This window comes from Podarcis vaucheri (assembly GCF_965113315.1).
Source record: "Podarcis vaucheri genome assembly, chromosome: 3".
Classification (NCBI taxonomy): Eukaryota; Metazoa; Chordata; class Lepidosauria; order Squamata; family Lacertidae; genus Podarcis; species Podarcis vaucheri.
Window position 1 is genome coordinate 28,524,381 of NC_138761.1, and position 23,948 is coordinate 28,548,328.

General features: G+C 42.3%; 1 protein-coding gene across 2 annotated transcripts in view; it reads left to right on the forward strand.

Moving 5' to 3' along the window:
* CENPF (centromere protein F) overlaps nt 1-23,948 on the forward strand; it is a 38,991-nt gene that overhangs the window by 675 nt on the left and 14,368 nt on the right. Inside the window, exons 2-12 of one of the 2 annotated variants that reach the window (XM_082217177.1) lie at nt 2,736-2,931; nt 3,558-3,754; nt 4,376-4,485; nt 6,548-6,645; nt 6,970-7,261; nt 8,903-9,105; nt 10,305-10,430; nt 12,235-12,333; nt 13,615-13,737; nt 18,438-18,573; nt 19,139-22,269. In XM_082217177.1, the coding sequence (XP_082073303.1) occupies nt 2,770-2,931; nt 3,558-3,754; nt 4,376-4,485; nt 6,548-6,645; nt 6,970-7,261; nt 8,903-9,105; nt 10,305-10,430; nt 12,235-12,333; nt 13,615-13,737; nt 18,438-18,573; nt 19,139-22,269 (4,677 nt within the window). In that variant the 5' untranslated portion in view covers nt 2,736-2,769. The remainder of the gene's footprint in view (nt 1-2,735; nt 2,932-3,557; nt 3,755-4,375; nt 4,486-6,547; nt 6,646-6,969; nt 7,262-8,902; nt 9,106-10,304; nt 10,431-12,234; nt 12,334-13,614; nt 13,738-18,437; nt 18,574-19,138; nt 22,270-23,948) is intronic. The other variant, XM_082217178.1, reaches the window with a different exon arrangement.

Sequence of the window (23,948 nt, forward strand, 5' to 3'; positions counted from 1 at the left end):
CAGGACTTGTGCGTTTTGTTTTGTTTTTTGTAAGTGCTCTTTACATATCAAAAGCCACTTCGTTATTCCAGGAACATAAAACTAGCATCTGGGCCCAATTCAAAGTGCTGGTTTTGACCTATAAGCCTTAAACGGCTCAGGACCGCAATGTCTCTCTTTTTTTTATAAAATATTTATTAAATTTTCACAAATTATATAAACAAACACAACAATTCAAACAAACACACATACAAGAAAAAACAAGCATAATTTCAAATCCTTATTTTCTTAAAACTTACTTCCCCGACCTCATACCTTCCCTTTCTGCATTCCAATTTCAAATATTCAGTTCAGCAAATCCTCACCCTTACTTTTATGTAGTTATTAACCTTTCTTTTCTTTTAACTTAATCTTTACAGCTTTAATCCATTTAATTTCTAAAACCACATCATTGTAACACTCATTGATTTTACAATGTTTCTTAAGATAGTTCTTGAATTTCTTCCAATCTTCTTCCGCCGTCTCCTTTCCCTGGTCTTGGATTCTGCCAGGACCGCAATGTCTCAAGGTCCACCTCTCTCCGTATAAACCGCCCCAGACTCTGCATTCATCATCTGAGGCCCTTCTTCATGTGCCGCCTCCATGAGAGGTTCAGAGGGTGGCAACACAAGAACAGGCCTTCTCTGTAGTGGCTCTCCATCTGTGGCATGCTCTCCCCAGGGAAGTTTGCCTGGTGCCTTCATTATATATTTTTACATTAAGAGTAAAAATGTATCTGTTCTGCCTTCTAATGAACTATTTGGTTGGTTGCCATAGGTTACCAGGAAATTCATGTAGGCAAGTGAGAGCTGGTGGAAAGGGAAACTATCTGTCCAGTCTGTTTAGAGACTGGTGTTGAAAGTCATAGTGCCTCTGATCCTGGGTGAACCGTGTAGACATCATGTCTACTAGAAGCCACTGATAGGCTGATCTCCCATGAATTTGTCAAATCCCCTTTTAGAAGTTGTCTAAGGGACCATCGGTTAGTGGGTCATGCTGCCTTAGTCAGAGCAAAAGAAGCATCGGCTTCTTTTTACAGTGTGTTGAGTCCCTCATGAGGAGAATGGCGCTGGGCACCTTTGGAATGAAGGGCAGGATATAATTGTAATTAATATTAATCATAATACCAAAAAAGATACATTGGCATATATAATCAAAACAATATAAGAGCATAAAAACATAGTGCTTGGCAATGGCATACCTGCATAGTGGATCAGCCAAAAGATGATGGCGATCGACTCACCTAGGTCTGTCTCAGTCATCACAGTCACTGCCTCCTTTGCAAGTTAAGCTGCATCTTAGCTGTTCCTGGCCAGGGGATTGGGGTTGTGAGGAGCAGTGTAAACCTTAATTTTCTGCCCTTCTGTCAATTCGTTCTGGATGAGTGTTAATTATGCCTGCATTTTTGGTGGTGTAAATTACACTGAGCTCTGTGAACGGGGCAAGTGAAATTAAGGGACTTTGGGTGCAGCACAACTTTGTTTATCCCTCCGCTTGCCCCCAACATGCTCACTCCCTGCCTTGACAATCCCCCCTTTTTTGCCCTCTTAATCAGAGGGGCAGCAGAGCTTTCCTTCAGCCGCCATCAGTAGATTTGCCAGGGTAGGTCATCCATGCCAGCTTGAGGCCTCTTCAGCTGGGGAGATACACAACATCATTAATATATATATATTATTAAGATTTTCCTATAATAAAACTGCAACTACAGAAAATGCAAACAGAATAAGTAAAGTATGGAGTGCTCTCTTAAAAGTAATTCACGGCCCTTACCACCCACAGGGGACAATAGTTCTTCCCAGCTCTTACCTGAGATCTTTCCTTCTCCCAGCCTCTCACCCAGGGAGACTAACCTTTCCCTGTTTCTCAATCAGGGTCCTCCATAAACCATCTACTACCTCAGTGATTATGCAGTCTATGGACCTTAATAAAGGCCCCAGATATAGGACTCCAAAGGGAGGAGAAAAACAAAAGAAAGAAGCGGGGGGGGGGGGGGGAGGAAAAAGTGAGATAGAGAAGAATAAAATAAAAAGAAGAAAAGAACAACAACAATTGGCAAAACAATAAAATAAAACACACAACCACATCCTGATCTTACCCATATCGCCCATGTGAAGGTTAGGATTGCAGCATGACTTAAAAATGTTTGCGTACTTGGTTTTTATTTGTATAAACCACTTAAAAATTGGCTTTGACGTTAAGTAGCATATAAATTAGTAATAATAACTGAGGGCTCTATCCACGCACCACCTTTCACCTCATCCTTCGGCTCTGTAGTCTCTGTAGTGAACAAGTAAGACCCCTGCCCCATGTCACCAGCCCACTTTCTTTTACACACACACAAAAAAAATAAAATAAAATAAAATAAAATACGGTATATCACCAGTCAACAGTATAACAAAACAAATAACATACATAAAAGAAAACATTTCTATATGTAAAATATTCCTTCCACCTATAATGACTTCTGCCCACTTTCTAAATTAGTACATAACTGAGGAATAAGACTCATAGACACAAAATCTATCCTTTATTTCAGTCATATGGACCAGCCATATGGTGCCCTTCCAACAATTTGGGCTGATAGGAGTTGTAGTTAGAAACATTTAGAGGGCACCAGCTTGGCAAAGGCTAGCAGAGAAATGTTTGTGGACACTCAGAAGGGCAATGCCTTTAAGGTCATTATTTTTCTTTTCTTTTCTTCCCCCCTCTTTGTGAAGCCTTCTGTTCCTTAAGGGGTTGGAATCTGACGAGATGAGCTGGGCTGTGGAAGAGTGGAAGGAAGGCCTTTCCACAAGAGCCCTTCACAAGATTCAAGAACTTGAAAGTCAACTTGAGAAGCTCAAAAAAGAGCGGCAGCAAAGGCAGTTTCAGCTGGAGTCTCTGGAGGCTGCTTTGCAAAAGCAGAAGCAGAAGGTAGTATAACTATATATAGATATAAATATAGCACCAATTTAGGGGACAATCTGATATTGCTAGTATATTCTCATAATTTTTTCATTGCTTCAATTAAAAAGGAACATACTAGAAATATGTAGTATTTCTGCTTCTAGCAAGTTTTTACTGTTCGACCAGTTTAATGACTAGAAGCTGAGAGGGGAAGAGCCACAGTAGCCAGAATCACCATGAATGTCATATATTATCCTTGGGGGCAACTTAAAAAGGACGACACCATAATTTATGTACAAGGACACTACACTGGCTAGCTTTAGTTTAACACTTAGACTTTTCATATTCCTCTCCAATGTTATGTTGATATCCCATTGAAAAACAGTCCGAATAAAAATAGTAACTCTTCTCCAGAACTGATTGACGAGGTTTTTCACAGAACAGCAGTGAAAATCATCATCTTCATTACTTTTAATTTGTATACCGTCTTTCTAACTTACAATACTCAAGACGGTTTACAAGCTGAAAAAAACAAAGAATGTACACCTTATAACAATCTACTGCAATACAAAAATGTGATAATAAAACATAACTTTTAAATAAGCAACCTACATCAAGTCATACCGGGTGTGGCTGTGTACTCTTCCGATTAGGTGGAAAATGAAAAAAACGAAGGAGCGACGCTGAAGAGAGAAAACCAGAACCTGATGGAACTCTGTGACAGCCTAGAGAAAACCAGGCAGAAACTTTCTCATGAACTTCAGGTGAAAGAAACACAAGTCAGCGTTCAAGAAGGACAACTCCTCTCGAGCAAGAAACAAACTGAAAGGCTTGAACAAGAACTTAAAAGGTGAGGTTCTACGAGCCGAGCTCCTCCCAACCAGGGGTTAGCCATCTTTGCTCTATTAGATGCAAGGTAATTTGCTTCTAAGTGAGTATGTAAGTAAGTTATTTGAGCTTGGATCACAATGAAATCATGGCTAACTTGTCCCAATGATTTTAATGTGACCTAAGTTCAACGGGTGGCGCTGTGGGTAAAAGCCTCAGCGCCTAGGGCTTGCCGATCGAAAGGTCGGCGGTTCGAATCCCCGCGGCGGGGTGCGCTCCCGCTGCTCGGTCCCAGCGCCTGCCAACCTAGCAGTTCGAAAGCACCCCCGGGTGCAAGTAGATAAATAGGTACCGCTTACCAGCGGGAAGGTAAACAGCGTTCCGTGTGCTGCGCTGGCTCGCCAGATGCAGCTTTGTCACGCTGGCCACGTGACCCGGAAGTGTCTCCGGACAGCGCTGGCCCCCGGCCTATAGATGTGAGATGGGCGCACAAACCCCAGAGTCTGTCAAGACTGGCCCGTTCGGGCAGGGGTACCTTTACCTTTACCTTTAAGTTCAACTGATTTAGTCTGAATCCAAACTTACATTTCTTATTATTAAGGTAACTTTCTATGCCTTTATTTATTTTTTTATTAAAAAATAGATACAAATACGAACTAGAAAAAAGCCAGAAAACTTTTGCTGCTGCAGATATATCTTTCAATAGTACACCACAGAAGAACTTTGCTGCTCCTTCAACACCAAGTCACAATGGTATGCTTTGTTTTTATCTTAAGAACTTTATGAATAGAATTCCTAGATGTCTTTTGTACCGGTATGTTTTTAAAAGTCAACAATGGTGCAATCCTGCCCACATGGCCAACTGTCATCCATATTATAGTGGTACCTTGGGTTAGGAACTTAATTCGTTCTGGAGGTCCGTTCTTAACCTGAAACTGTTCTTAACTTGAAGCACCAGTTTAGCTAACGGGGCCTCCTGCTGCCGCTGCACCGCTGGAGCACGATTTCTGGTCTTATCCTGAAGTAAATTTCTTAACCTGAAGCACTATTTCTGGGTTAGTGGAGTCTGTAACCTGAAGCGTTTGTAACCTGAAGTGTATGTAACCCGAGGTACCACTGTATATATTAATTGTGTCGCGTTCACATTGAGGGCAAAGTGCCCAGAGAGTGACTGTGTTCACATGTAGTGGTAAACCGAGGTTCTTAAAAAGCAAACCCTTTATTATTAAAATATATATATAATTGTGCATATAAGCATTTTCAAACTTCCTGGAAAATCAAAAAGCCATTTACAGTAATATTGCGGATTTTATCAAAATGCCACATGAATAAAACCAATCTTATTAATGTAACAAATAATGCTTAAAACTTAGATTTTATCTTTAGTTTCTTCATATCAACATATAATATAATCTATCCCAGTATCTTGTGTTTTGAATGCTCTTTTTATGTACAGCATTTCCCAACCGGCCTCCAGACTCCAGTTTTTCTCTATAATTTCCTTGTTTCCTTAACATTATGTCCAGTTTAACAACTGCTTTTTGCTGTCAAATATTTCCATCTTTCCTCGTTCCCAACTATCCTTCCTCACTTTTGCATGCTTAATTCTGACGATCGTTAAATGTGCAACACTTGGATACCAATGTTCTTTGTTACTCTTTTTCCTTAACACAATTAAACAAACATAAAATTAGTAATCCAGGGCTCTTTGCTCTTTACTGTTTATATGAACCAGCACCATATTGTGCTGGTTCATATAAACAGTTGCCCCTGATTTGTTCCTCCTCTGGTGCAAGTGGATGAACAAGCCAGAAGAGGACAGCTTAGCCTTATGCCTGTGGTACCTTGGGTTAAGAACTTAATTCGTTCTGGAGGTCCGTTCTTAACCTGAAACTGTTCTTAACCTGAGGTACCACTTTAGTTAATGGGGCCTCCTGCTGCCGCCGCACCTCCAGAGCACAATTTCTGTTTGCATCCTGAAGCAAAGTTCTTAACCCGAGGTACTATTTTTGGGTTAGCGGAGTCTGTAACCTGAAGCGTCTGTAACCTGAGGTACCACTTGTTAGCCAGCCTTAACTCATGGTTGGTTTCTTACGGAAAAACAAACCCCAACCCCAGGTTCAGACATAACACTAGACTGTCCTCTACACAGTGGTACATCGAGTTACAAACGCCTCAGGTTACAAACTCCGCTAACCTGGAAGAGTTACCTCGAGTTGAGAACTTTGCCCCAGGATGAGAACGGAAATTGTGTGTCGGCGGTGCAGCAGCAGCAAGAGCCCCCAATACGAAAGCACGCCTCTAGTTAAGAACGGTTTCAGGTTAAGAACAGATTAAGTTCATAACTAGTGGTACTGGAACAAATTAAGTTCATAACTAGAGGTACCACCGGCTTTGTTTACCCTAGGGATGGCGAATCTGCAGCCTTCTAGAAATTGTTTGACTGTACCTTCCATCAGTCCTAGCCAGAATGACCAATGGTCAGGGATGAGAGGAACTGTAGTCCAGCAATATTTGGAGGGCCACACATTCTGAACTTCTGGTTTACAAGATGCCATTCTTCTAGTTGTCAGGAAGCTCTTGCTTTTTGCACGCTCTGGTTTCTTAATCCAAGTACTTTAGCTTGCCTCTGTATGCAGACAGAGCCATTATGTATTGTAAAGGATGCTCCTTACATCAGAATGGCATGATTTGCTAGTATGCCATGTTGAGAAACATCACACTTCAGTATCTTTGTTCTTTTTATAAGGACACACACAGACGTATAACATTTGCTTCACAAGCTTATTGAGATGTTTATATTTTTCACGAACAGATTCAAAATTTGAGGAGCTTCAAGTAAAATACAACAAAGAAACAGAAGAAAGGAGGAGGTTGGAAGCTGAACTGAAGAGCGTGAAGTGTCAAGTAATGGTATGAAACAAGGCTTAGAATGCTGTTAACACAAAGAATTGGTTCAGAATAGGAAAGGTGGAGTTTCTCAACCAAAAGAAAGCTAAACAAAATAGTGAAGCAGCCCACAGTTGACTTTCAGATTGCAAAACTGTCATACAGGTTGAAGAATGATGAATGGGTAGAGGTTTTGATTCTCCTCATAAAGAACAGTATGCTAGAGAGTGACCTCTGTTGTTTGTTCCAGCTCTCAGTAGTCAATTCTTTTTCTCTGAAGAATCTTCTGTATTGAGGCCAGTCCAATTAGGTAAGCATTTTTTCCCTCTCTTCTTTTGTTTTTAAAAGAAAACAATCCCCTCGCATCCTGAAAGTACTATAAGTCGCAGAGAAATTGCCCGGCAACAGGCTTCCTCCTCTGTGTTCTCATGGCAACAAGAGAAAACGCCAAGCCGGCCTTTATCCAGTAGTCAAGAAACTCCTGTGAGCAGCGGGTCAATGCCATCGCATTTTCCTTGGGAATCTGGGACAACTCCTAGTCACAAAGACTGGAGATCGGCAAAGAAAGAGTTCACCAGCAGCGTCTCAGACAGTTGCAAGGACTCTTCATTCATTGACAAGATGAAAATCCAGAACCAAGGTATCTCGCGAATATCGTAACAAACTTGAACTCGTTCTTGAACTTTGTAGTTAGTCTCCTGCAACACAATGCAACTGATGTCCTTGCAATGCTGGCACTACAGGGGCATAGTAGTGCTCATTCCAGATTGCAAATGCTTGCATCAGTGATGGAGAACCTGTGGGCCTCCAGATGTTGGATTCCATTAGCCCTGCCACGAGTTGGGTATGATGGGAGTTGGAGTCCAACGATATCTGGGGATCTATAGGTTCTGCATCCCTGAGTTACATGCTTGCCCAAGAACAGGACATTAAAAGGTGTCCTGCAAACATCATCATCATCATTATTCTATCTAGAGAACTCAAAAGAATTTAAGTATCCCCCCCCCCATTTTATTATAAATATCAATACATTACAAAACAATATACAGTGGTACCTCGGGTTAAGTACTTAATTCGTTCCGGAGGTCCATTCTTAACCTGAAACTGTTCTTAACCTGAAGCACCACTTTAGCTAATGGGGCCTCCTGCTGCTGCTACGGGATTTCTGTTCTCATCCTGAAGCAAAGTTCTTAACCCGAGGTACTATTTCTGGGTTAGCGGAGTCTGTAACCTGAAGCATATGTAACCTGAAGCATATGTAACCTGAGGTACCACTGTATACTTAACATTACCTTACATATATTACATACAAAACATAGAACACATACCTGATCTTCACCTCCCCTTCTACCTACCTACCAACCAAGATGCGAACATACTGTGATTATTGACTTCCAGCCAGTCTCACTGTGTAATTTTGTCACTCATTAAATCTATGCACATTTCATATTGTTTATTTTGTTTTTCTTTTGTAATAATTACATCTTTTCTCTCTAACTTCTCTGTTTATTAGATTTATTTATATATCTGTCAGGAGATTCGTATTTTCTATATAAATTTTGAGATAGTCTTTAAATATCGACCAATCTTTATTGACTCTTTGTATGGTGTTTCCTCTTAATCTCCCAGATAATTTGCAAGCTGTGAGTACTCCATCATTTTTACTAACTAGTCAATTTTCGTGGGAATGCTATTGCTTTTCCAATTTTTGGCTATTAGAATCCTAGCTGCGGTGGTCATGTATATAAATATGGGTTGGGCAGCTTTTGTAATTTCTCATGGCATAATACCAAGTAAAAGAGCTTCAGGTTTTTTGTTAATGGAGAATTTAAACATTTTGTAAAATTTCATTGTAAATAACCTCCCCAAATTCTCTTATTTTCTTGCACTCCCACCACATGTGGATAAATGTTCCTAGTCCTTCTTTACACCTCCAAGACATATTTGTGTTATTTTTATATATCTTTCCCAATTTGACCGGGGTTAAGTGCCACCTGTATTGCATTTTCATTATATTTTCTCTTAAATTACAACATAAAAGTGAACCTAATATCTTTTTTCCCATAATCATTCCCAATCACTCATAGCTATATTATGCCAGAATTTAAGTATGATTTTAAGAGGGTTTCACGGCAGATGTGTTTACAAAGCTAAGCTAACAATGCATTTTACAAACTCGTATGCAGAGATGATTTCGATATCTCCCTGTAGAGAAGCAAGCAAACTCTGTCCAAGGTATATGAAGCAACACTATATTATTCACACTTTTGTGTATATGCAGAGTTAAGATCCAGGATTCAAGAACTGGAACGTAACCTGCAGATTCAAACACAGGATTTGAAATCAACCACGGCTAAACTTCAGGAAACTAAGCTGCAGCTGGAACATATAAAAATGGAGTCAACAGAAAAAGATAAAGCTCTGAACAAGAGTAGAAACGAAGTAACTAGAATTAACGCACAACTTGACCAGACCACGAATCAGGTAAGGTGCTTTCTTAAATCTTAGACTTTTTAAGAGGCATTTCCCACATGCATGCACAACGCTCACTGAATACTTTTGTGGATCTGATATTGGAGAGACATTCATATAATCTTAGAATCATAGAGTTGGAAGAGACCACAAGGGCCATCGAGTCCAACCCCCTGCCAAGCAGGAAACACCATCAGAGCACTCCTGACATATGGTTGTCAAGCCTCTGCTTAAAGACCTCCAAAGTAGGAGAGTCCACCACACTCCTTGGCAGCAAATTCCACTGTCGAACAGCTCTTACTGTCAGGAAGTTCTTCCTAATGTTTAGGTGGAATCTTCTTTCTTGTAGTTTGGATCCATTGCTCCGTGTCCGCTTCTCTGTATGCCTCCCTCCTCTATGTGACATCCTTTTCTATATTTGAACATGACTATCATATCACCCCTTAACCTCCTCTTCTCCAGGCTAAACATGCCCAGCTCCCTTAGCCGTTTCTCATAAGGCATCGTTTCCAGGCCTTTGACAATTTTGGTTGCCCTCCTCTGGACACTTTCCAGTTTGTCAGTGTCCTTCTTGAACTGTGGTGCCCAGAACTGGATATCTGCTGAAGCAATGCTTTTCAGTGGACCTCGGTACTGGTTGTTGTGGAGCAGAACCATGGAACCACCCTCCCGACATTGCCTATGCAAGCCTGATGTGGTGGAATTCAACTTTGTTGTCCAGTCTACCATCTAATTAATCTAGTTTGCTGCCTAATATGATTTTAAATTTGGGATTGACTGGCCAACTCTCTCTCTCTCTCTCTCTCTCTCTCTCTCTCTCTCTCTCTCTCCCCCTCCCCCCAACCAATCAAAAAATAAAATAAAATAAAATCCTGGCCCTAATTTTAAGTCTTCCATTATGCCATATACTGAAATAAGTTATGGCTATATCTGTTGAGTTGTTGTCTTTGCTAGTAAGAACTAGGAAAAAAGCATTTTAACAGCAGCAATCCTACCTGAGCAGGTGAAACGTAGTCTTTCCCATTGCTCTGTGAGGGTGACAGCTTCCTTACCTCATGCTTCACAATTATTCATCTATAAACCATTCATTCTTATTTGTTTTATTCTAAGATACTCTACTGGTTTCCCCCCTTCCAGCTATAATTTAATTCAGTTCATATTAGTTCCAGATATTTCTAACCCTTGTGATATTTAAATTACTCATTTTATAGCATACTGCATCCGAGGAAAAGGTGAAAAGGCTTTCAGAGGAGCTGAACTGCCAGAGACAAAATTTTGAAAGAGCCCAACACTCTTTGCAACAGAAAATGAAAGAGAAGGAGAAAGAGTACCAGGAGGTAAAGCCAGGGAAGGGGGAAATTTTCACAAGTGAAAAGGGGGGTTGGGGGAGCCCATGGGTCCCTGGAAGGATCCTGCTAATGTTCAGTCCTGCATCGCACTTCCATCAGCCCACATCCACAGGTGAACAGCCTTACTTACAGCTGTGGCGTTTGTCCTCCTAGGTGTGTGACATCATCCTGGGTCATAAAGAAAGGGTTAACCAAGTGTAAAATGATTAACCAATAGGAACCCAAGGGGAGGAGCTGAATTAGAGTTGTTAAGAAGTCAATCTGGGGTTAGAGAAGGGAGAGGGAGGATAAGTCTGTGGGTTGGGCAAGTTTTATGTGAGAGAGTGAGAGAATTTGTTAAGAGGAGTCAGTTAAAAAGTTGGGATAATCATTTAGAAGGTATTAGGAAGGTATAGGCCGGTAAAGAAACTAAGGTTAAGAAGCTGACAAGAAAAATTATCTGAAACCATAAACTTGTTAATGCATATAAAATAAACTTATTTGGTTTAATGTTAACAACTGTCTGGACTCAGTGTGTACCCGAGAGAAACGGGTTGGTGGCAGCGGGGAAGCGAGCACAGTGGTGGCACAGGGATCAATAGACCGTCAAACGTCCGGGGACCCTGTGTGATCGCCACCACAGCACAATCCATTTTCATGTCTGCTCAGAAGTAAAGCCCCATTCAGTTGAGTGGGAGTTACTCCCAGGCTGTGTGCACATAAGACTGCAGCTTTTGTAGTGAACATAACTTCTAATGTACTTTGTACAGTTGCAAAGGAAATTGCTTACACAAAGGTCTGGCCAAATTGGTTTAGAAAAATCTTTCCTTTTCTCCTTTGGTAAGGAAAATAAAATGTTTGGGGTTGTTGCTTGATCCTTGGGATGGGATGGGAGACAAAAGGGCGTAATCCAGAGAAGTTGGCATGCAGTGGTGGTCTTTACACATATCACTGGCAATGAATGGAAGCAAGTTCACCGGGCATGATTTCTTGGGCATCTTTCGAAATATGAGGACCATCAAGGTTTAAAGAAGATTTCCATTTCTTTTAAGAATGAAGACCAGCAGTAAATTAAAAAATATATATTCCCATTTCAGTCCATGAAAAAAATGCTTCTTTTTACCTTCTAAATAAGTGCATAGGATTGCAGCTTTAATCTGCCCTGCTCCTTAATATTTCTTTCATTCCAGCCCCAGATTTCCTGCCACAAGTTGCATACCAGCAGATACATTTGATTTCTCTCCTACGTCCTCCAACGTTGCCTACTTAGCCTAGGATCCGCACATCTACTTACGCTAACATGCAGGGTGTGCAATTTCAGTGGAGTTTTTGCCTTTCCCCCTTTTTTTTCCTTTGAACTCCTAACCTTCATGCCATGTCACAAGCTGCTTTTGAAACTCTTCTGGTTTCCAAAGCAATTTGCCATAGGAGGGCAGCTGTTCAAGAAAAACTAAGTCTCTAAAGCCCCACTGGGCTGATGGTACTAGTTTTACAGGCCATAGATGCGATTCAGTGAATTGCATATGCAATTGAATCCTTCCCACCCTTCTTGTCAACAAAATCATTATGAAAAAGACTGAAGTGGAACAGTAGAAAATATCTATATATTCCAATTTCCTCATTGTTCCCTTCTTCGTAAAAGGCTCACCAGCAAAAAGACATGCAGGTCTTCAGGGTGCATAGCAACTGAGAACTTTCACCCATTATTTTTTTCCTTTTCCTTCACCACCTGAGATCAGGTCAGGAATATCTGACAATTTACCACATTCCTGGTTTATAATCATTTTGGTTTTCCCCAACGCCGCTGTTTTAGGAAGCGTCTCTCCAGCTCAATCAGGTGAAAACGAAATTGCAAGGGGAACTGCATCAAGCCAAGAACAACTACAATCTTCTTCAAGCAGAACTCGAGAAAGTAGGTACTTTTTCTGGTAAGGGGGAGGGATCCTAGAGCTTTATAGAGTCGGATGGGATCTTGGAGGTGATCTTGTGCAGCTCCCTCAGCACAAGAATCTTTCAAGTCAATGGCATTTTTTAAAATAAAAACAAAACAAAACAAAATCATCCAGCCGCTGCTGAAATAACTCTCGTAAGGGACAGCTCACCACATCCTGAGGCTGTTTGGTTCACCAAGAGCTCTTTAATTAATTAATTATTTTTAATTTATTTTTATTACATTTATATATCCCACTTTTTCTCCAGGGAGCTCAAGGTGGCGCACATATCACCTTCTGTATTTTTTCCTCACAGCACCCGTGTGAGGTAGACTAGGCTGAGAGATAGTGAGTGGCCTGAGGTGACCCAATGAGCTTTATGGCCAAGTGGGGATTTGAACCCTGGTCTCCCAGGTCCTGGGTACTAGACCACCCTGGCTCTCTTGATTAATATTATTAATATTAATATTAATATTAATATCTTTATTGTCATTGCCCCCTCTCGGGGACAACGAAATTACTTGGCTGCTCCATCCACCCAGGTAGGGCACTCCACACAAAATCAAAACAACTATAAAAACACTAATTAAAACAATACAGTATAATACAGCAAGGAAGATTAGATGACTTTCAAAGTCTGGGCTTCCCATTCAGGGCCGAGATCGCTCTGGAGAAGAAGCTGTTCTTAAGACGGCTTGTTCTTGTCTTCATCGTCCTGTATCTCCGTCCCGACGGCAAGAGCTCGAAGAGACAGTGACCAGGATGCGGTGGATCTTTTACTATGTCCAGTGCCTTCCTATGGCACCTTGTGGCATAGATCTGCTCTAAGGTGGAGAGTGGGCAGCCAACAATGCTCTATGCTACCTTAACAACTCTGCACAACCCCATCCTGTCCCGGGTAGTACAGCTTCCGTACCACACACATAAGCCATAAGTGAGCACGCTCTCAATGGCACAGTGATAGAAGGCAAGCAGCAGATGCTGAGCAGAAATCTGCCTTGGTTCTAGGCCTGCTCTCTGAAGCAACAAGTCAGCTCTGTCTTCTGTCTTCTCCCCTTAGCCTTCTCCAGGCCCAACAAACGTGGCTCTTTCAAATGTTCCTCATAGGTTTCTAGACCCCCTCATCATTCCAGTCACTGACCTCTAAAAATATGCTTCTAAGTGGCCTCTTCTGTGAATCCCCAGCTGCACTGAGAATATTTCCGTATCGTTTAATGTCACACGTGGCTGCAAAGTAAAACTTGCCATCTTTCCCCCTTTAGACCAAGTCTGCAAAGCAGCAATTGGAAAAAAAGGCTGACGATTTTTCACAGAAGTTGAGTCGAGCGGACCAGGCTACTCAGGCAATGCAGCTGAAGGAAAGCGAACTGAAAAAAGCCTGTGAGGTAAACAGAATTACAGGAATAATTGCATATTTACGACCCATGGCCTGGTGTCGCTGAGGTGAATCCCACTTGCCCTTTCAGTTCTGGCAAAGAAGAGATATATTTAGGAGCAGGACACTGCATGACCCATCAACTGCACAGTTAACAATATCACTGTGACCTGGCCCAGAGCAGTCAAAATGGCTGCCAGCCGCGATCTGCAAGCCAGAGAGAGCGCAAGTGTTAGTGGCGAGAGATAAGGGAGGTTTTTGCCTTATGATCGTGTATTGACCATCAGCCGATATATATTTGAACTTGCAATCTGCAGCGAAGGGCCTGGTTAGGTGACGTGTACTGTTCCTGCAAAGTTGAAATTATTTAGCCACTCCCACTGTAGCCCCGTGAAACACAGCCCACAGTTTTCTGTAGGAATCCCCTCCAAATCTCTGGAGAGACTTTTCAAAAGGTGGCATCCAGGAGACTTTTGTGAGGTATCTTCTGCCCTCGTTACTGGTGCATTCAGCCAAACGAGGCAAGCTGCAGATCCGTCTGGAAACGCCTGTGACTGCTTCCCATCCAGTGAAATGCAGCAGACTCGATTGCTGCCGCAGTGCCTCTGGTCCATGCAATGGCCAGGCTCCCAGACTGGCTGAGGTTTTGCCAGACCCCCGGCTACCTAAGCTGTTATTGGGGAGGGGGCGGTGACACTGCAGGGCCCCATCATTAATAAGAGGCTCCTGCAAACGTTAACGGAACCTACAGCTCCTTGCACCTGTCATCTCAAAAGAGTGATATGCATAGCTGTCAACTTTTCCCTTTTCTTGCAAGGAATCCTATTCGGAATAAGGGAATTTCCCTTTTAAAAAGGGAAACGTTGACGGCTATGGCGATGTGCCTGCTGGTAGCACCACTAGGAGAACTGGGATGTGGGAGGAGAAAAGCCAAGCCGGGGGTGGGGATGGAATAAAAGAGTATCTTGTTGCTTCCTTGTGCACAGTTTGATTCTGAAGGCCAGAGCTCGTGTCTTCTGTCAAAGTCCCGTGAGCTTATTGGTCCGGCCCCTAATGATAATCACACAGGATGCAAAGCCCCATTGCTCTCTGCATCCGTTTAAGCCACTTGACCGTGATCGTATTCCAGCAGCGCTTTTTAAATCGCCGGCTAATGGTGCTTATGCTTGTGCTTAAAACTGTTAAGGAGCCTTTAACTGCAGGATGCTCATTATGCGCTGCGCATCCAAAAAAAAAAAAAAGTCAGAAAAACCCTGAGCTTTTGCATTTGGGCACTTGTGTGGGAAACGTTGGCGCTGCAGTTTGCCTCTTCTCTTTCTTATGGGAGCTGAGCGGGGGTTGCGGCACGGGGCGTGCGGGGAGGACGGGCGATGAGCAGAAGCAACAACAAGTTTAATCTTGCTCTCGGGCTGATTTGCTTAAATAGCTGGAAATACAGACCTGCTTTGCCAGCAAATTTCCAGCTTATGCTTCCCATCCTGGTTGTCCCTTCTCTTAAATTTGGCTTTGGTGCGTTTGGTGTCCATCTGCTAGTAGTAACTAGATGGATAATTGAGGGCTCGAGACCAACAAAGCCCTGCCAATGCCATCTGTTATCTTAGCGGCTCAGGAGTGGGTGGTATGTGTTTGTACGTGCCATTTTCTTTAGGAACTGGCTTTTTATTTTTGCTTCCCAAGAGAGAGTGAGTTATGATGACAGGGGCCAGTTCTTTTTTTCTTCTAATGCTTTCAAGGTTCAGTGCAGAGTGCTCCAAATTGTTTCACACTCCTTCCTGGGGAAGAGTTTAGATGCAAGGCGATTGTGTGTTTAGGATCTACTGTGCAGAAGGGCGGCTAGCTTTTGATTTATCTATCCGCAAGATACCTGCTTTCTGCAGAAAAGACCTGGCCCCGAAGCCTCCGTGAGTTCTAACCCCGTCTCTGATAGCAGTTTTAACTCAGAGACCTTTGGCTGCAGACTTTCCCTCTTCCATTAAGCACTAAAGGGGCCGTGATTGGGTTGTGGTTCTCTGATACTCCTCCCCCCCCTTTTTGACCTGCAAAACCCCCTTGTCCTGGCATAATTTATAACAGGCTAGAGGTTTCCTTACTTAGCATATGCCACTTGGCAGCTGCTTAGAGTGCACTGCCTGTCAGCTGTAGCCTGCCAGTGTGATAATATTTCTGCTGCTGTTCTCTTGGTGCATAAGAAATGATAGGGCAGTTGTCAACCGATAACTCACGCTTGATGGAGGAGAAGGTTGTTTGCGTTTGTGGAAAAGTGTGGTGGAATTGGACTACCGGACCAAACATGGCTTCTTTCCGGAAGCCCTCTAAGCCAGAAAGTACATAGCATAAAATGCTTTTTTTGTTTCCCACAGCTGAATTGCTCAGATGTGTGCAGAACATGTCAAGAAGTCTTCATTCTCTTTTGCATCTTTTTTATCTACTTGGTTCAGATAGGGAGAGGGTAAAGGTAAAGGGACCCCTGACAATTAAATCCAGTTGCGAACGACTCTGGGGTTGCAGCTCATCTCGCTTTAAAGGCTGAGGGAGCCGGCGCTTGTCTGCTTCCACAGACAGTTTTTCTGGGTCATGTGCCAGCATGACTAAGCTGCTTCTGGCAAAACCAGAGCAGTGCACGGAAACGCCGTTTACCTTCCTGCTGGAACGGTACCTATTTATCTACTTGCACTTTGATGTTCTCACCCCATCGTGGGGATTCGAACTGCCGACCTTTCAATCAGCAAGCCCAAGCTGCACAGTGGTTTAATCCACAGGGAGAAGCCTTATATTTCAGTGAATACTGTCTTGACTTATTTGTAAAATTATGGTCCCGATGTTGTGCAGTTGACTTTGTATTATATCTGTAACACATTTTTGTGGGTTTTTTCCCCTTCTAAAATAAGCCACATTGAGGACTATAAACCTTTAAATGATTCTAAGCACATTTCAGGGTACTCTCCTCTTTTTTTGGAATACACTGAGAGACATCATTGCATCTGGCAGACATTAGTTGGGATTTGCATTTAGAATGGGTGTTTCTTAAGCAGCTAGTGTAGTTTCAAGTTCCTTTCGCATTTTAGAGACTTTAGCCCTACAGACCACCTTGATACAGTCCAGAGCATATAGACCATGTCTGGACTGGTAAGGCTTTCTCCAATAATTATTTACTTATTATTTAAATAATTTTGTACTGCTTTGTATGTAAAAAAACAAACAAAAAATTCCTCAAAGCGCTCCACAACCTAACTTAAAGCATCAAATGAAGCATTGCAAAAGCATCAACATAAAACCTTACAGATGAAGGTCAAATACAAAATAATGCATTTCAGCCAATGTATTATCAGGAAAAGAAAGCATTTTCTTAAATACAAAAAATACAGGAAGATATCAAATACAAAAATACAGTAAAACTCCACTAAACAGCATCATTGGCAACTAAACGAAATAACTGGAATAGAAGCTGTGCCTAAACTCCTAATCACCCCTCACACGGTGGCAACCTCTCCAAAATACACCCTTAGCAGTTCTCCTAGTCTCACTCCTGCATTCCCATCAGGCATACAGATAACAAAGCTAATTCCCAGCCAACCTTTTATTACAAAGCAAACATCTGGTCTACAAAAATACATAGCAGCATTAAGCATAATTGACAACCAGCTCATTCACCCACCTCAGACTAAGGCCATATATAGTATATAAAGAGCAACATTTCCACCCTCCTTCCTGTCTCTCTCCAATGCAGGGTTCGGTTCAGTCTCTCACGCTGAGAGACTGTATTAAGCAGCTCTGAAATGCACAAGTGCAGGAGAATCGAGACAGTTGCTCGGGGCGGCAAAAATGCAGTTCTAGCTACTGCCCAATAATAATACACCACACACTTCCTCCTACCGGGTAATGCATTCAACAGTTCAAAATTAAAGGGGTTGGCGCCCTCACGGCGATCCCTAAAGGCCTTCATTTCAGCAGCCCTCTTATCTTGGTCTGTGGGCTGGGAGGCAAGTCAATTAGCCACAGCCGTTTCCACTCTTCTCCTGATGATGGGACTGTGTGGGCCAGACAACCTGAAAAGGTATAGCCGGCTAGATAATTGCAATGTTCCTACATGTAAAGTGTCTGAATTATATGTTTGGGCTTGGATGGTAGGCTATACATCCAGAAAGAAAAGAAAGTATGGTTCAAGGTCACTGTTGTGCCTGGAATCACATTGGAGACTTCATCTCCCTTGATATTTTTCCTAGCAAAGCCTTCTCAGCAGTTGTTTTTGTTTTATTTCTTACTGGACCCTCTATTTGCAATTTAAAAGTTCCCTGCAAGCAGTGGCTATACTTTAGCAAGCTGGAGTTGTCTATGCATGCTCTCCTCCTTTTCTCAGCACATTGATCCTACTTCCATTATGTCTGAAAGCAAGGAACTGTGGTTTGAAGGTCAGCTTATTAACCAGGATCTTAAACGATGGGTAGTAAACCGACATTAAACCATAGTCCCCCATTTTGGGCATAATGGGGGAAGTGTGGTTTAAAGCTTCTGAGAACTAGTATGAAAGGAAGGGATTGGCTACCCAAGATTGCTGAGCAAGGGGAGAAGACCCGCTGCTAGTTCCTGGCTTGGTAAACTATGGTTTAGCAAACTCGGAATGTATGTCTCAGCTGGCCCAGTGAGTCAAAGAACCTTAGTCAAAGGTAGCCAATTCTTTAACTGTCACTTGTTTAATTCTTGCTGTCCAAGGAAACAAAGAAGCAAAATGGCCTCCTTCACTGCCAGTCGGCTCAACAGTTGCAAGAAATTTGTCAGTTAAAAGAAGAGCTCTGTGTAACCAAACGACTTCTGCAGCAGAGTCAAAACATCATTGAAGATATGAAAAGTGAGTCACCATTTTTTTTTTTTAGGTTTCCTTCCCATTCCAAACCTTATTCTGTGTTTTGAGGTTCCTCTGTATAGCATATACTGAGTTAAATCTTGTTTAGCATGTTGTAAGCAGCTTGGGCGACCATTGTAGTTTTCGATAACTGGACAAAATATAGCAATAATAATAATAGTAATAGTAATAATTTTTTTTATTTATATCCCGCCCTCCCCAGCCAAAGCCGGGCTCAGAGCGGCTAACAACAATAAAAGTAACACAGTTTACATAAAATCACAATCAATTAATTGAAATGCATTCTAAAGTGAATTCATTCTAAAATCAATTCAAAATCAAATTAATGGCTACCATTGGGCTAGAGTTCTATGCAATATGCATTATGTTTTGCAGTGTACAGGGAAAAAGATAAGATCCAGGTGTGTCTGTGTAAACCTTAAGTTACCAGATGAGAACAAGTGGGATAAAATAGATAAAATAAACGAATAACACTAATAAAGAGAATAAAGGAATCTTACTTTTTGTAAATTAAATACTTCCCCTTTTCTTTCAATCACTTGGATTGCAGATAAAAATTGCTCTCTGGAAAAAGAGTTAAAACTACTTGAAGAGAATTTGAGCAAACAAGAGAATCCTCTCACTTTGGAGAAAATGAAACTTGCTGTTTCTGAATTGGAAAACCAACGAGATTCTCTCCAGCAGCTTCTGAAGCACAAAGAAAACACCATTAAAGAGCTCAGTGTAAAACTGGAGGATCTGGAAGCTTTGCAGAAAGTTCTTACAGAGTGTGAAGGACTTAAAAAAGAGATTGAGGTTCTTTCCCAGTGGAAAAAAGAAAGTGGGCAACTCATAAATGAACTTGTTTTAGAAAAAGAAGATTTGATGAGTAAGATTTGCAGCCTGGAAAGGGCCTTAACGACCGAACAACTTAAAAGTAATGAGAGAGTAAAAGCTTTAGAAGGTATGAATGAAAACCTTTGTGTGGAGATTAGAAATCTCAAAGCTATGGTGGAAGACAAAACAGCAGAGCTAGAAGCAGAAAGAAAAGCCCACAATGACCTTCAGGATAAAACAGCAGCATCTGAGGAAAAACACAGGAAAGAGAGAGAGAACAATTCGCTGAAATTATCTGAGTTCACCAAACAAGTGGATGTTCTACAGAAAAGACTGGAGACGGTAACAGAAGAAATGTTGGAAAAGGACAGATGTATGGCCTCTTTGGAAACATCCTTAGCTTCCCACGTGCAGTTAAAATCCAGCTTCCAGAAACAATGTGAGGAGCTGGTCCAAGCCAGAGATGAGACAGAAAGAAAACTGGCTGCAGCAGAGCAAAGGCATAAAGATTTTGCTAGGGAGAAGGAAAAGCGCGTAGGTGAGTTGGAAGCGGCTGTTTCCGAAAAGCAGGACTTGTTCACTAAGACTTTACAGGCTCTCGAGGAGAAAAACAAGACATTGCAAGCACTGATTGCAGGATCAGAGAGGCAGCAAGCAGAGATTCTGGATTTAAGAAGCAGTAACTCTTTCCTTGAGGATACAGTGCAGCGCCTGAAAGTTACGCCTCAAACAGTTAGCCACAAGGAACCAGATTTGTTGGCACCAATATCCTTAAATAAAAAGCTAATTGAAGGAGTTAGTGATGAAAATCTCGGCTTTAAGATTGATATCAGTGCCATGAAGCAAAGAAATCTAGACTTAATGCAGACAAGCTTCCATCTGCCCAGAAGCCAGAAGGAGAGCGAGGAAAGCCTCTTGGAGCTGTCAGAAAAGCCTAGAGAGAAAAGCTTGTTGCTGTCTAAAGCCGAAGAAGAATCAAAAAGGAAATGTGGATCAGTGGAAGCAGAGAATAAGAACTTAGAATGTCCTTTAAGGGAGCAAGCATGCCATTCTGAAGTGGAGAAAGCCACATTTGAAGAGCGAGAGAAGCAGCTCATGAACGAACACGAGGAGCTGAAGTGTAAGGTCATGACCTTGGAGAAGAAAAATAACACTCTGCTTCAGCAGCTTGAAAAAATGCAGGCAGTACCTGAAGAAACGGAGATTCTAGGACAGGAAAGGGCAGCACTTCATAAAATGCAGCATCATAACGCTGTGTTGCTGCAGGAGAACGAGGAACTTGTCAAGGAACTGGAAATAAGGGACGAACGTGCAGCTGGTGGCTTTACTGTGGAGAAGACTTCGCTGGGACAGCTGAGAGGATCTGTGGAAGAAAAGGAGGAGGAACTGAATAAATATCAGGTTCAGCTAGAGCTGCTTCAGATGGACCTTGAGGATAGAGAGGCCTCAGTAGAGAACTATGCTGATCAAGTTAAGCAGCTGGAGAGTGCTCTGAGAGCTATGGAAATAAAACTGGAAGAAAACGAAACTGAGAGAGAGAGGCTGAACCACGAATTGCAAGCTCTTAAAGATGTGGAAAATCCACATTTAGAGCTTACAGAAGGGGAAGGGAACGACCAATCAGCAGCCCATTTCAATGCTGTTTCCAGGGACAACTTTAGCGGACAGATAGGTGCCAAGTGTTCGTCAGTTCCTCATGATCTGACGCCCAGCCAAAGTGATTATGTCCGATTAGTAGCCTCCCTGCACATGACAATGAGCAAGCTCAATGAGTTGGAGAAGATGTTCGAACACCTGCAGATTGAAAAGTCAACATTAGCATCGCAGCTGAAAGACTCTCAATTGAAATGCATCGCAGGCACAATGGCAGAAAAGCTCATCGGCAGAATTAATAATGTAACAGAAGAGAGCGCTACTTTTTCTGGTGGCTTAATAGATCACAGTAAAATAGCAGCCCAATCTGATATTGAGCAAGTGCCCTTAATAGCTCTGGAATGTTGTGATGGACTTGACTGCAAAGGTTTGAAGCCATCCAGCAAAGAAATTAAAATGCACTTTGACGGAGTCAAGGAAAAAATCTTCTTTTTGACAAATGAATATAACAGCTTGCAAGAGCAGCACTCGGGTATGGCCTCCAAAATATCAGAGCTGCAAAGCTATATTGACATGCTCAAGGAAGAAAATGCTGCACTATCAACCAGCCTCGACCAAGTCACAAATTCTTCCTTCACAACGCAGGTAACCCCTCTTCTAATGAATGAAGAATTTCATTTGGATGGAAAGTTCCCCATGAGATTTTCTTCTTGCAGCAAAATCTCCTCGTGTACAAGTTCAACTCTTATGGAATCTGATATCGACTCTGATCAGTACAGACCGTCAAATGAAATAAGTGACCTAGATAGTAACAAACAAGCTGATCTAGAAAGTACCCCTGAGGAACACGGCCATTTTCTTTCAGAAGGGAATGACAGTGACACATGGGCCTGTATTATGAAGAAGGGGCATGCCATGCCTGAAAGATATCATTTAAAAAAGAGAGTCGAATACCTCCTACGTGAGGCTTATGAGAAGTCCTTCAGAATGCTTGAAGAATCATTTGAGTCGCATAAAAATCTTGAAGATGAAGAGATACAAAAGATCCAAGAGCTGCTCCTTTCTGTAAGGAAGGAAGTTGATGGTCTCCAAAAGCAAAATATATCGGAAAGCAAACAGTGGCAACAAAAACTTAATGATGTGGTCTTGCAGGTGGCATCTAAATTGCCAGCCGAGAAGAAACATCCTGATCTGTTGCCTCAGGAACTAGAGGAACCACTGCAAGGCCTTGATTTAGGTTCTCAGCCTCTGCTTTGTGTTGACACTGAACACGTAAGTGTGCCTAATTTCTTATCATGCAGTTTTGCATGTATGTTCAATAGATTACCCATGTGTACTGTTTTGGGAGGGAAGGGAGGAAGTCTCTAGACTGGGAGCAAAGGCTGTTTAAAAAGCACAGCGGCTAACTTCAGATGTTTTGTTGGACTTCAAATCCCATCATCCCTGACCCTTGGCCACATTGGCTGGGGCTGATGGGAGTTGTAGTTTAACAACATCTGGAGGGCACCATGTTAACTATCCCTGTTTTAAAATTTATTTCTTTCACACACGCACCCATTTTGAAACTATTTTGATAACTTTGAAATGCTGTAGTTCTTATGCTAAGAAATAGTGTGAATCAAGGTACATAAAGATTTGGTTTTGTATATAAATTCTGAAAGAAGAGCTCATAACTTACTCATTTTTAAAGCCTCAATTTATGGCCATTATTGCCATTTAAATTCTGTCCCTCCCTGGCTCCAGCCAAGTAATATGCTCAGAGAGGGAAAAAGAGTATGCTTGATAGCAAAAAAGCTATCTTGTTGAGTATGCCAAGGTTGCTAAATATTAGTATTTCAGTTCCAGGTTCTTTCATTTACAGTAGTACCTCGGGTTACAGACGTTTCAGGTTACAGACTCCGCTAACCCAGAAATAGTACCTCGAGTTAAGAACTTTGCTTCAGGATGAGAACAGAAATCGTGCTCCGGTGGTGTGGCGGCAGCAGGAGGCCCCTTTAGCTAAAGTGGTGCTTTAGGTTAAGAACAGTTTCAGGTTAAGAATGGACCTCTGGAACAAATTAAGTACTTAACCCAAGGTACCACTGTATTAAATCCAGCAACAACAGCTATGTGTGATTATTGCTAGGTAAAGGGACCCCTGACCATTAGGTCCAGTCGTGACCGACTTTGGGGTTGCGGCACTCATCTCGCTTTATTGGCCGAGGGAGCCGGCGTACAGCTTCCGGGTCGTGTGACCAGCATGACTAAGCCGCTTCTGGCAAACCAGAGCAGCACACGGAAACGCTGTTTACCTTCCCGCCAGAGCGGTACCTGTTTATCTACTTGCACTTTGACGTGCTTTCGAACTGCTAGGTTGGCAGGAGCAGGGACCGGGCAACGGGAGCTCACCCTGTTGCGGGAATTCGAACCGCCAACCTTCAGATCGGCAAGTCCCAGGCTCTGTGGTTTAACCCAAAGCGCCACCCGCATCCCAGTTTCAGGTTAAGAACGGACCTCGGGAATAAATCCAGCAACAACAGCTATGTGTGATTATTGCTACAGAGGGCCAATTTATGTAATAGGGAATGACATCAGTAGGTGGGAAGAGCCTGCTTTGATGAAATGTTACATAAGAGATGAGGTGTCTTCAAGCATTCTGAAAATGAGAGCACCAAGTTGTGTAGCCAGTGGGGCCCACATGCAAGTCCTGCCCCCAATGTCATCATGTGCTCTGCCCCCACATGCCCAAACTCCCCAGCCTTCCCTGTGTTGGACTAGGAAGGTCTGTGCAGCAATTACGTTTGCATTTCTCTGAAAGTGAGTAGAGCTCTCCACACAATCAGAGCACCCTGCAGAAAACAATTTTCCCAGGTGATCAACAGGAGGGCCCATATTAGAATATTAAGTGTGTTCTTTACCTACCAAAACATTACATATCGGTTCCCATTTTATTCGGCAGAGGTCATTGGCAT